Source organism: Aquarana catesbeiana, linkage group LG06 (assembly GCF_042186555.1).
Source record: "Aquarana catesbeiana isolate 2022-GZ linkage group LG06, ASM4218655v1, whole genome shotgun sequence".
In the NCBI taxonomy this organism is placed as follows: Eukaryota; Metazoa; Chordata; class Amphibia; order Anura; family Ranidae; genus Aquarana; species Aquarana catesbeiana.
Genome location: NC_133329.1, coordinates 326,682,163 through 326,695,438, shown reverse-complemented (window position 1 = coordinate 326,695,438; position 13,276 = coordinate 326,682,163). Strand labels below are relative to the sequence as shown.

General features: G+C 38.3%; 1 protein-coding gene across 50 annotated transcripts in view; it reads right to left on the bottom strand.

Moving 5' to 3' along the window:
• The window catches only part of TTN (titin), a 348,879-nt gene that overhangs the window by 312,748 nt on the left and 22,855 nt on the right, over positions 1-13,276 (bottom strand). For all 50 annotated transcript variants that reach the window (XM_073633763.1, XM_073633783.1, XM_073633784.1 and 47 more), the window contains exons 3-9: positions 9,583-9,786; positions 8,564-8,851; positions 5,649-5,734; positions 5,202-5,434; positions 3,887-4,112; positions 3,241-3,390; positions 2,365-2,496 (exon numbers count right to left, since the gene is read on the bottom strand). In XM_073633763.1, coding sequence (XP_073489864.1) covers positions 2,365-2,496; positions 3,241-3,390; positions 3,887-4,112; positions 5,202-5,434; positions 5,649-5,734; positions 8,564-8,851; positions 9,583-9,786 — 1,319 coding nt within the window. The remainder of the gene's footprint in view (positions 1-2,364; positions 2,497-3,240; positions 3,391-3,886; positions 4,113-5,201; positions 5,435-5,648; positions 5,735-8,563; positions 8,852-9,582; positions 9,787-13,276) is intronic.

The window sequence follows — 13,276 nt, the reverse complement described above, 5'->3', positions numbered from 1 at the left end:
GGATTATACACTTCTGCTGTGTCCTTCATCTTAAATAGGTAATTCGATAATGAATATATAGCAAACAATACAAGGCTGCCATGTTGTGGGTTGAATGAAAGATCTCTGAGAGAGTATTACAATTAGCTAGACTAAGGTTAGATTGAGTTGGCCATCCTAGGAACAAGAAATATTATAAAACTGCTTATAGATAGATATTTATGAGGCATGACTTTTCTTCATGATGTCCTGATCCCTTGTGAATTGTTATAAAACATGGCCATCTTTATTTGTTACATATACAAAATGGTCACTGTTGTATACAAACAACAGCTGAATCTTAATACACAAAGGTTGCAATGACCTATGTTTCCTTCATCAAAATGTTTTAATTATTCTATCTTCTATATCAGGGGTCTCCATACTATGTCCACACCTGGCCCTCTACAAGATTTTACCTGCCCTGTATTTGCAACGTGTTCCGTATTTGTGTCATTCATTTTACCTGCCCTGTATTTGCAACGTGTACCGTTTTTGTGTCATTAATTTCCATAGAGCACTAATGCAACCAATGGCAATGAGTGGCCATGGCACACAGCATCATTCGTGTTATGGTACTGGTGACTGGCCAAACCATACCATAAAACTGAATGATGCTGATCTAGAGTGGCAGCATCCAATGTATTCAGAAGAGGATCTGCTTTGCCTCCTGCTGTCCATCAATAAATGCTCTGCCTCCCATCTCGTGGCATGCCGCTGCTGTGGTGAAGATTGTAAGATAGAGAGGAGGACAGAGGGCTCTGATGTGAAGAGAGGAATCTGATGTAAAAAGGGGGCTCTGATGTGAAGGGAACTCTGATGTGCAAAGAGAGGCACGGATGTGAATGGGGAACTCGAGTATGAAGGGGGCTCTGTTGTGAGGGGGGGCTCTGATTTGACAGGTTGACTCTGATGTGCAAGGGGGGGTTCTAATGTGAAGGGGAGCTTAAATGTGAAAAGGGGGTTCTAATATGAAGGGTGGGCATTGAAAAGAGGATGATGTCAAGGGGAATTCTGATGTGTAAGGGGTGATCTCATGTGATGGGGAACTTCTGATGTGATAAGGGGGCTTCTTGGAGCATGTTCATTAATATAAATTGTATTCATTTATTTATAAAGCAATTTTTTTTGGCCCACAAATATTTGTAAAATATACAATGTGGCCCTTGTACTGAAAAGTTTGGAGACCCCTGTTCTATATAATATGTAGAGAATGTCCACAATTAATGGCAGGTTGATCAAATTCCTTTTTAAAGCTTGTGTGACACATCTGTTTTGCATTTGAATGGTTTATTGTGTTATTGCTACATGTTCTAAATGTTTACTTCTATGCATTAATACACATGGCCTATAAGTCTTAGCTTATACTTGAATTCACCAAAATGATAACATGTATACATATATAAGACACAGAGGCTCAAACATATCGATGACAAGCAAAGACGGCTCATATAAACCAGGAGATATCAGTACCTCTCTGTTTTTATATGGCCCTACAACTTTAACATGCATGCAGTTGGTATGTGCCAAATTTAAAGTGACCAAACAAAGAGGTGATAAGTAGAAAATAGACGCGGTGGTAAAAGAAAGAAGTGCTTAGTGACTAAAGATGTGCCCAGTGAGGAAGGAATCCATGCTGAGGTTTTGATCACGGGGATTGTACCTCCTCTTTCTTGACAGGCATCTGAGCTATAGCTGGCAAATCAGCACCTCTAAGAGTCCGGGTTCTTGCTTGCTCCACAGCGGCCAGAACAGTAGCCACCGCCATTTCTATCTCAGAATTGTAATTCATCTGTTTGGCCATTAAATGTACAGGATAACACACCATTTTAACACCAGAAGGTTTTTTTTACTACAAATTCACACAAATGCTCTCAAACGTTATGGTAAAAATTTTTACTTGCATGTGTGACCAATGCCATGGCTGTTCATAAGGTTTTTACTTTAATATTTTTGGTGTTCTTTTTCAAATAATATACCAATTTAATGTGGATTTTTTGTAAAGCCAGTGGTACTGGTCACAAGACTTTAGTTAGTAAACATTCTTAAAAAAAGTAGAAAAACAAAAATAAGTTAGGTGTTAGCATTTATGGTGTAAACCAGAGGTGCATCATCTGCAATTTAGGACCCCACATGGTTTGGAGAAACAATTTTAGGGGTTTGGGATTCCCTCATAGGTTGATATATATATTATATTTTACTGGAAACCTTTTCTTTTCTATCACATTTACAAACTTTTGGCTTCTAGTTGCAAAGGCATACAAGCTCCTAGAGTTCAATGTTTCAGCATTACTGGTTTAGACCATAAAAGTATGATTATGACCTCTGCAGATCACGCAAATTCACCTGTTCTTGTACTGCGTGTATTTGTTCACGCCTGGCTGCAACTCCTTGTACAGTTCTCGAAACTGTTTCTTGTTTGCTTTTGTCAGTGGACACAACTACTGTGCTTACAGTTTTTTCAGCTTCTTTTTTAACCTGGTGTTTATAAAAGAAATGTTTGCTTACAATAAAAAAAAGGTATGAATGATGATGCGCGAAAAAAAAAGAATGAATGAAGTGGGTAAGCTGAAAGCATGGTGATGGTAGTTTTTTTGATGAAGATGGTAGCACAAACGTGGGAGTCAATAAAGCATATAGCAAGCTCTTGTTATATTTATGCTGCTGAATCAGGGACAAGCTGGACTGGGTGGTACTAAATGAATGTAAGGACAACAGCTTATGTTTGGCGTGATATATTAGCCAGTGTTTAAACTTAAGAGATCAGTCCACAGAAAGTGAAATTTTGGCTACAGGTGGAATCTGGTGCACTGTTACCTATTAGGTTTGTGTATGACTTGCAGGCTTTAGCGACTAGATCTCAGCCCTCCTGCTGTACTCTCTGCAATATTAGTTTAAAACCCTTACAGAAAAAGTGAAACTCTCTCATAAGTGATGTAGCGTACACAGCTGTGCAGACTTAGATATCAGTTTTCAGTGGACTGATTTTTCAAAATTCAGTGTAAAGAAATGTCATAAATAGCCTCAAAATGAAGCCGCAGCAATTGACATGATGCATTTCACTGCATCATGACTCACAGGAAGTTCTGTTGTATAACTAAACTAAATTAGATATAATCAAAAAAGTTGATAATTTGCTCTCATGTCAAATATCTCCAGCTTGCCCCTGGTTTAGATGCATTTGTGCTCTATTTGCCACTACAGCTTGGCATGGTTTTCTACCTGTTCATGGACAGGCTGAATGTGCACGGCAGACATTGCTGTCCTTTTAGCAGTCACTTCAATGGCACTTGGAGCAGGCTCTCTCACTCTGGCCAGGTCAACAGCAGCAACTACTGTAGCAACAGCTGCTGTTTTCCCTGCTCCGTAGACCTATATCAGTCACATCAAAATACATGTTTCAAAGGTAAAAACTTAAAAAAAAATCTTTAGTCATACAGTTTTATCAATTTAAATGAATATTTGTTTGTGATATTGTTTACAGTTTTGTTTCAAATAAGCATAGTTTAAGGTTTTACATTGTAATGTAATAGTGATTACTTCTCCACTAATCCTTCATGTTACAATGAGAATGGTTCTCACCTTCTATGCAGTTCTTACAGCCCATGTGACCCCAGTCACACGTAGGAGAAATAGGTGATATGGCTTTTACATGCAAATATAATGTTCCTCATTACATAGGAGTGGATGGATATAGTTTTTATTGTTACTATTTGGGGAGTTGCACAAAGAATGACCTACGGGGGCATTATGTACTACTACACTAGGAGGTCATAAACTTAATTACTTTTAGATTACAACAGCAAACCCCTTACATTTAAGAACAAAAATCTACATAATTACAGTATTTTAAAATGTATATTTTTACCTCTCTCTGCTCTAATCCAGTGACAGTCACCTGCTCCCTTGATTCCCTTGATTCCCACTTCTGCTCAGTCTTTATCTGTGAGGTTGAGGAGGACACAAATACTTCATGCTTCCATGGAGGTGGAACCTCAACACCAGCCGATGTAAGTGAACTCCTTGAAGGAGATGGAGATTTCACAGATCTAATTGGAGAAGTGGACAGTCCTCTTCCAGCCGGAGAGACAGCCCTAAAGTAACATAACATTTTTATAACATCGGTCACATGTGTATACATAAATTTTTTACAAACAATTCTTAGAGGAAGGAACTCACTGACCTAAGTTTAAATTTTATGACTAGTTATAATGTATTTGTTTTAAACGTTTTTAAAAATTTTTTTTTAACAGGAAAGTATTACCATTTTTGACCCTGCTGCATTCTGTATACTAGCCACATGATGGCACTATTGCACTGTCTGAAGACTACATGACAAGACATAGGTATAGGAAACCAGACATACTCTGCTCTAAATGCAAAAAACATTTAGTACCGTGATAGTTTTTTTTATTTGTACTAACATTCAAATTTTCAGGACAAGCTTTCTGGGAGTATCCCCTTCTTCTAGGGTCCAAGCAGTACTCACTAGGACCTTAAAAAAAGTAGGTACACCCTAAAAGCTTGTCCTGAAAGTTTGAATGTTAGTGCAAATTTAAAAAAAAATCACGGACAGTACCCAATTGTTTTTGTTACAAGTGCACTAATATGACTATTATTATCTCAAGCCTGTTATAATTCAAGCAGAGAGCATTACCATGTTCACCACATTTTACATCAAATTCTACATATGCTGGATTTGGATCAAAATACTATTAGTCAACATAGCTGAATTCAAAAGAATATTTTGTAGTTGTACACAACTTTGGGCCAAAATTTACAGCGGGAAATCAAAAACTTGCAATGTCTGAAAAAGTATTTTTGCTTGCGCAGACTATATGTTAAAAGTGTATTTCCCTCCATTATTTCCATAAATGGGTGAATGCTGGTAAGCGTTGTGTACATTTCAAAGTTTCTTGGTCAGCCCTATACCATCTTTGCGTCTTACTTTTCTTGCTGCAGTTTAAGAGTCTTAATCCTGCTGTATTCCTCAGATTGTAAAATAAATGAGAAATCCAGCAGAGAGACAGACCCGCTTCATAATGGCCACTGTAGATATTTATATGTCAAAGTTGCAAGGCTGGTGCTGGTGTGAATCATCACATCAGCACATTTCAGGAAGTAAAATATAAAATGTGGATATTTTAACCCTTGATAAAGTACAAAAGCCAAACTGACTGTACCTGACAGGTGAAGGAACTGGGGCTTTCACATGTCTGACAGGAGAAGGAGATTGCCGTATAGGTGATGGTGACTGCTGCCTCACCATCTGGACCTTAGTAGGAATCACTGGCGGAGTTGGTGATTTTGATGAAGGCTTTGGAGGAATTCTGGGAGGAGTTTTATGGGGCAGTTGCCCTTCAATAGTCATCTCAACTGTGGTACTGGATCTTGCATCAAAATGAGCCTCTACTCTCTGTAAGGGTCAAATATTCGGCAAATTATGTTCATATGCATGTTACAATAATTTATAGTATAATCATATATGCACACTAGTACAGCAAGTACAATTCAGAGTTAAGTACTATATAAAAAAATAGAAAAGTAACAGATAAAGAACAAGCAGAAGGGGGTGAAGAATATTTTGGATAGTTCGAGACAACAACAAGATGCAACTTTAACTAGTGTACCTTTTCGAAACGTGCTTGTCTTGTTTGGGAAATCTGAGCAGTCGATACAATTGTCTTTGTCTTTTTGGCAGGTATTTCTTCTTCAGCTTGTTTGAAAATAAGGAGGTAATGGTAAAATTAGAAATTTAAAAGAACACTTAAAAAATCTATTACTTTGACAAACAGAAAGATTTGATTAACATTTCCCCCTGAAAATATAAAGCTTCAATAGGAATCCAATCTTGACGAACAAGTTATCCTACCTATTCAGTTGAGTTCATTCAGGTAGAAACAATTATAATATATGAAGTGCAGTAACCCATGACAGCTAATCAGATATAATTATATTGTAATCAAATCAATGAAAGAGTTAGGTTGGCCGCACACGGATCAAATTTCTTTCCTGCAACCGTGGGATGCAGGAAAGAAATTTGCTTGATCTCCCATCAACACAGACATTGTTGATGCGGCAATCCCTCCTGCCTCGCCATTGTCTTCTCCTGGTTGAGAGGCGGGGGGGTGAAGAAGCCGTCCCTGCCAGGAGAAGACAGTGATTATTACTAGCAGCTATAGCAGCCACTCGTGATAATTGCAAGAGAATCCGGCAGGCTGGTTGTACCCAAGTTGATTGATTATTTAACCTCCCTGGCGGTTTTCCCGAGTGTGGCTCTTGGTTAAATTTCAGCACCATTAGCAGTAACCCCGAGCCACACTTGGGACTGCATTGCAGGATCCTGGTGCAGTATACTTACCTTGTCCCCAGGATCCTGCAATGTCCCCCCGCTGTGTCCATGGGCTCTGTCCTCCGCCCAAAGCCTCTCTGTGCCGGGCTCCGTGCCACGTGAACGTCGTGGCGCACAGGGGCGTAGCCCGGCGGCAAATTCAAAAAAGTGATTGGTTGCTTTTCAATTATCTAGTTCATGTTATTAAACTATGCTGCTCCTTCCTTTTAAAAACTGTATTACAAATAGGAGATATAGGGGTTGATTTACTAAAACTGGAGAGTGCAAAATCTGGTGCAGCTCTGCATAGAAACCAATCAGCTTGTTTTTTTAAAGCTTGATTGAACAGAAGTTAGAAGCTTACAAGGCTACCACGCACAACTGCACCAGATTTTGCACTCTCCAGTTTTAGCAAATCAACCCCAAATCAACCCCATACAGTTTATTTGGTCACAAGTTTGAAAATTGTTAGTTGGCAGTTAGGGAGTTGCATTGAGACAGGGTAGAGAGAAATAAGTTCTCCTTTGTCCATGCTAAAGCAGAAGGATCTACTCTACCCAGGAGAACCATCATCTTCATGTTCCCATAACTGGAAGAACATGTTAATGGCAGTCATGTTCACCTAGGTATCTATGCATTCCCAAAAAGCAAAATTATTACTGAAGGTAAGAATTAATGGACAAAATAAAAGGGGAGTGGGAATAGGACCCAAGGTGTCCTTACCTTCAGTGAAGGAAAAGGAACAAACTGCGGTTTAACCTGATATAACTTTATTAGAACAATTAGTAGAAAAACATTTTAATCATTGAAAGGAAAGCATAAACAATAGGAGATTGCATAAGGTAAAAACTGACAATGTTGTCACTTAAAAACACATGCCCATGTGCTCAGCCATATCCCAGTCATCTACACGTGTCAATCATCTCAAGTCATTAAGTGTGACTTAATATATAATGCTTACATGTGTTTAGGCGAGGTGAGTTCCGGGAAACCTTGGTAGCACAAGTCGGTACCCATATTGTGCTTAACCATGGACCTCCAGACTCCCTATATGCCTATAGAGCTGCTGCATTAAGTCTTTACAATGTTGAAGAAAGCATTGGTTATCTCAGACAAATAAATGCAATTCTGGCTAGAAACTATTCCTGATAATTAGTGAACAGGACAAGTTTGATTTCTGGATGTAGCACTGTCAATCATAGAGATAATATATATTAAAAAAAAAAATGCAGCACGCTGTGATGCGAGCATGCGTCTTGAGTCAAGGAGAAACAATAGATCCACACCAAGCCTGTTAGTCATTCAGCACCATGTTTCCATGAAACATTAAAGATAGCCCCGCATATAATTTGGATAGGAAAATATAGTCAGCTGAGTCATAACACAGAATTAATGGAAGCTACAGAATAATCTGTACCACAACACTGCAAGAATCGAACATGCACAGTATGTACGTAACTGGGCATTTCGATGTAATGCAATGCTGGTGCACTGACTTGTATTAGTATGTTGAAGTGCCATTCAAAATGAACATAAGCCATTCAACACACCACAGTCCTCAGTTTGCCATTTGCTGTAGCAACGCCCATTAGAAGCACATATTAATAAATTAAATTACTGCAACAAGTAGATCTAAGTGGGCCCCAAAAGGATGAGTGTACTTTAATGTGGTTGCATAGCTGAGTTCAATATGTGAGAATCTTTACCAGGAGTGCCTGGTCCTGGGTGATTTATATGTGCGATTAGGTGCACTGACTAAAATTTGACCCTGGAATTAGTATTGGAATTAGTACTACAATGTAGTATAATGTAATGAAAGGCTCTCTGAAAAAATGTAATGTTATACTAAAACAGCAGATTCTTATCCCATCATTACATCATCACTGAATTTGCATTAACTTTATGAATAAGTATGAATGGAATTTCATGAACTCCATATATTAATATGCCAAACACTTTTAAAAATGTACAGAAAAAAATGTGTATGTTTTAAACCAGTGTAGATCGATTCCTAAAAGCAAGCCTATACAGTATAAAATACTGTATATTGCAATATATATATATATATATATATATATATATATATATATATATATATATATTTATATATATATATATGACATTGATATGCATCTTAGTCTAAAAAAATAAAATGACAGTGTTAGTGATAGGTATTTAAACTCTCAAAATTCTTCCTGGAAATCCAAGGAATACCTTGAACGGTGAGTTCAGCTGTTGAAGTAGCACGTCCGACATTATTGGTTGCATTTACAGAATAAGTTCCGGAGTCTTCGGGGTATGCTTCTGCAATGATTAAACTGTAGAGGTCTCCATCTTGAAGGATCTGAAAATCTGGGGAGCTGTGAATTTCAGCTCCCTCTCTGTAGAACTTCACCACAGGTGTAGGGATTCCACTCACTCTAACGTCAAGACGAACTTGACTGCCTTGTCTTACTGTTGTAGTCTGTAGTCTTTGTGTAAAATTTGGAGGTGCTGTTTCAGCTACAGAAAAGGAAAGAGATATTCCATTATCACAAAGGATAATACGAATCTTTAATTAAACAGTTTTTAGGATATAGATTGAAGGGCACGTTCAGTTTTTGACATGACATACCCAAATGTTGTTAACAGTTCTAGTTAAAACTGGCCTCTTAGTTCATTTAGCAAAGGTTTTTTCTTTTAAACATCTAATCCCTTATTTGAATTGGTCCCATATGTTAAATACATCACTCTTGTAAAAAACAATGGTTTTAATAAGTCCCTTCAAAACATGTCATCTAGTACCACCATAAGGTCATGTTAAAAAAAATCTTTCTTCGTGGGAATGGTTATTGAAATAGGTGATCTATAAAACACGTCATGAAATCAAAAAACATGCTTGGGGTATTTAAGGGATATAGTAAGAGATCAGTATAACAGAGGATCCCTGTTTATTTTGGTCACACTGCAGTACAGGAATTCACCATTTGGTGGCACTGCAGGTAAAAAACCCAGAGGTTTTTAACCATTTTATCCTCAATGAAGAGTAAGGGACATGTATGCAAACACCAAAAGGGGGAACTTGGTGCTAAATGCCCCCCTACTGCTTGATGAAACTAATTTGAGCATCTTAGTGATGTTATCATGAGTCCTTGAAGGACTTACACAAGCTGTGGGCTCATAACATGCTGTCACAGTAAAGGTGATCATTGAACTACATCTTGTTATTAAAAGTTCATCATCACATATCTTACCTGTAACAAGTAGCTCAGCTGTGCTAGTTGCTTGTCCTGCTCCATTGGCGGCTCTTAGGGAATATCTTCCACTGTTTGTTGCTGTAACGGCGGGGATTACAAGTTTAGCGCGGCCATCGCTAAACGAGATCTGCACGCCGGACAGTGTTGCAGCGGAAATAACTTGGCCATCCCTAAACCAGCTCACCTCAGGAACTGGAAAACCTATGGAGAAAAGATAAAATATGTTGAAATTATTTCTTGTATAATAAATATATCCTAAAAGTGAACAATATCATAGATAATTTAGGGCCTGTGTCACTAATGTATGGGCTTTTGTTCGCATCAGACAAGTCTAGGGGAATGCAAAACCTGCTTAAATCAAGTGAAATGCAGGTCAGAAGTAAGTCAACTGCAGGTCTAATTTGCCATCAATAAATTCTTAATTACCTCTGAAGTGTCTCAGACTGATGCTATCAACCCTTAGCAAGTGGTACTTTTCTATAGAATAGCAATTACATTAGGTATATGGCAGTGTTCCATAAAAATAGTACATCTTTCATAAAAATAAACAAAGCAAAATAAAAAATAAATTGCTTTATTAAAAATTAATTATTGAAAATTTCACAATATTTCATAGTCACATATTTGATAGTTTAGAAGCACCTCATAATGAAAATTCTATACATTGTCACTTTTATTAGAATAAGCTAACACTTAATTGGTTGCTTTGGACAAAGCCATCCTATTTCTACCTAATTTCTAGCCACAAATTAAATAGTCTGAAATGGCTACATTATATACATAAGAAGGCAGGATTTCCTCACCTGAAGGTTACAATAAATGGAGTAATTACATTATATTGAATAGTGTGTATAAGATAGGTGTAACAGAGCTGTGCTTCAGTGCTTCAGTGCATAGTCATGGTCATGTTTTTTGGCCACATAAAGCCTTTCAACTGCAACTGTAGTTACATGTTATAAAGAAATCTAATCCCAGACTAAAGTTGAATGATCTGTTCTCCTAAAACTGAAAATCAGTTTGTATCCCCCAGCAGGCAGAACAATTTTGATAGCAGAAGGAATGATACTTCATGGTAGTGTGAAGATGAACCTAGAACTTCAGTAAACTTGGGTTCCATTGAGAGGCCAGTGGGTGATTTAATCAATCAGCATCCACCAATTAATAAAAAAAAACAATTTTAGGTAGGCTAATTCTTTTGGAACGTCTGGTTATACTCACATGAAATATTATCCAGATGTGGAAATTACCACTTATGTTAAAGGTATTGTATAGCAATTTTGCATATATTATTTTGTATTAAGGTCAGGACTAAAAGATAATATTTTACAATAATCTTTTATTTTTTCCATCTCAAGCCAGCAGGTGAGGCTCAAGTGCTTTATACTCCAGACTCTTCTTATCTGCCCTGCCAATGACCAGTTTACAGAGCTCAATAGCTGAAGGTCACATTTACACTCAGAACTTAAGGAGTCACGCAGGCACCTTGTCCTCCCTAATCCCTCCTGATGTGTACAGAAGACTCCATACAAAGTACCTACATAGGCCTAACAGAATGCCTTACTTTCACAATAATGGTTCAGATAACTGGAGTGCATGGCTAAACTGTGTTGTCCTGTACAGTATAAATGGACAACACAGACCATACATTTCAAGACTACATTCACACCTGGTGTTTCTGGAACGTGTGTTTTGCCATGCCTTTATTTTAAAAATGCACTGCAAATGTGCTGCAAATGCGTGTCATGCTTGGGGTGCCATTAATTGTTAATGGCACCCCAAGCGTGGTAGTTGCGTGGCAAATGTGCCAAAATGTGCTGTGAAAAAAGCTACACGCTCTACTCCAAAAAAGGTTCTGGAGCTTCTTTAGGGTGTTTGTTATGCTTAGGGCAGCCAAATCAAATGAATGGGCGGCCCTATGAGCTAAGTGGAAATGTGCAAAAAACGCAAGTTTCCACTATGCTCAGGTGTGAATCCAGTGTAAATGCCATTTTGCAACATCAAAAATGGTAGAATAGTACTTCATTACAAGATAGGTCACACATTTAGTTATTACAGTTTCAGGAGCCATATATTTTTTTATGCATTAGAATATTTGTTTATATAAGTAAATACAATGTGTTAGATAACCAAAATGCTTTTAGAAAACTGCGAGGAGACTCCATGGTGTTGAGCAGCTCACATTACTACTGCACCCAAAATAAGTTATGGTATCTCTAAGCTCTGGGTTCAATTTATACTACTCAACCGAAAACTAAGTTTTCAGCTTTGTGTGATCTTTTCTCTGATTACAGTGACCCTTTAACCACAAACTCCTAATACTATGTCAAATACAAAAATTTCCAGAACACACAAACAGTATCAAAATATAGTATAACTTAACAAAATAATCTAAACACAATCACAGTTTCTTGCTTGCAATCTACAACATTTAAATAGCAGCAGTTTAAGGTTAAGGTATAACTAAAGGCAACACTTTTTTTAATTTTGGATAGAGTGGAGATGGATTACAACACCTGTCAGTTTTCACTGCTGTCTGTGCCCCCCTTCAGACACCTTTCACACTGGGGTGGCGGGTCGTTTTACCGGCACTTTTCAGCCACTTGCGGGGAGCTTTTAACCCCCGCTAGTGGCCGAAGAAAGGGCTAAAAGCGCCCATGTTGTGGCACTTCCAAAGCACTTTTCAGACACTTCGGAAGTGCTGCCCATTCATTTCAATGGGCAGGGGCAGTGTAGGAGAGGTGTATGCACAACTCCTACACCGCCCCAAAGATGCTGCTTGCAGGAATTTTTTTCCCGTCCCACGGGCTTTCACACTGGGGTGGCTTGAAAGGTGTTTTTCAGTCGCTTTACAGGCGCTATTTTTAGAGCTAAAACACCTGAAAAGCGCCTCAGTGTGAAGGGGGTCTTAGGGAGATTCATACTTTCGATTAGTCCTGTTTACCATTATCATTAAATGTGAAAGTAAAAGAAAATCCCAAATTTTGGTTTGTCTCCAGAAAACTAATAGGGGATATCTTCCAATGGGAACACTAGTTCTGGTGACCTGGTGGTCCCTAAGGAGTTACCTTAATTTTTAGGGATTTCCTCTCATTTCCTGTTTGGCTATGGGACAGGAAGAGAAGAGAAATCTCTGCAATGTGACACAGATGATGAAAAAAAAAAATCTGACAGGGCTTATAACCCTCCCTTAAGCCTAGTACACATGGGCCAAATGACGACCCGTGTATATGGCAGCAGGTTCGACAGAAGCTGGCCGTTAGGCTGACTTCTGACAAAGGGGCATGACTGAAAAAGGTCTACCGATCGGCTCCTGATCAGAGTGTTCTGGTGTTCTGGAGTGTTCTGGTGGGGAGGCCGTCCCCCTGTCAGAACACAATAGAACATTGCATAGTTAGTACAGCGGTTCCGACCTGAGCTGTCTGGTTTTTTTTTTGTTCAGCCCACTGGGTTGAATGAAAAAAACTAGTAGTGTGTACCAGGCTTTACTCTATCTAAAATAAAAAAAAGGTTTTGCCTATAGTTCTACTTTGACCCTAACTTTTATATTTCAATTTGGGATGAGTAGAGCTTAAATAGTCTACTAAAGTCTTGTACCTCTATAGATTCCAGAGACAAAATTTCCATGCAGTTATTTATATCTCCACCCTTTACCACAATCACGTTCTCACAAGTGAAGTCTCCAGTTATTTAT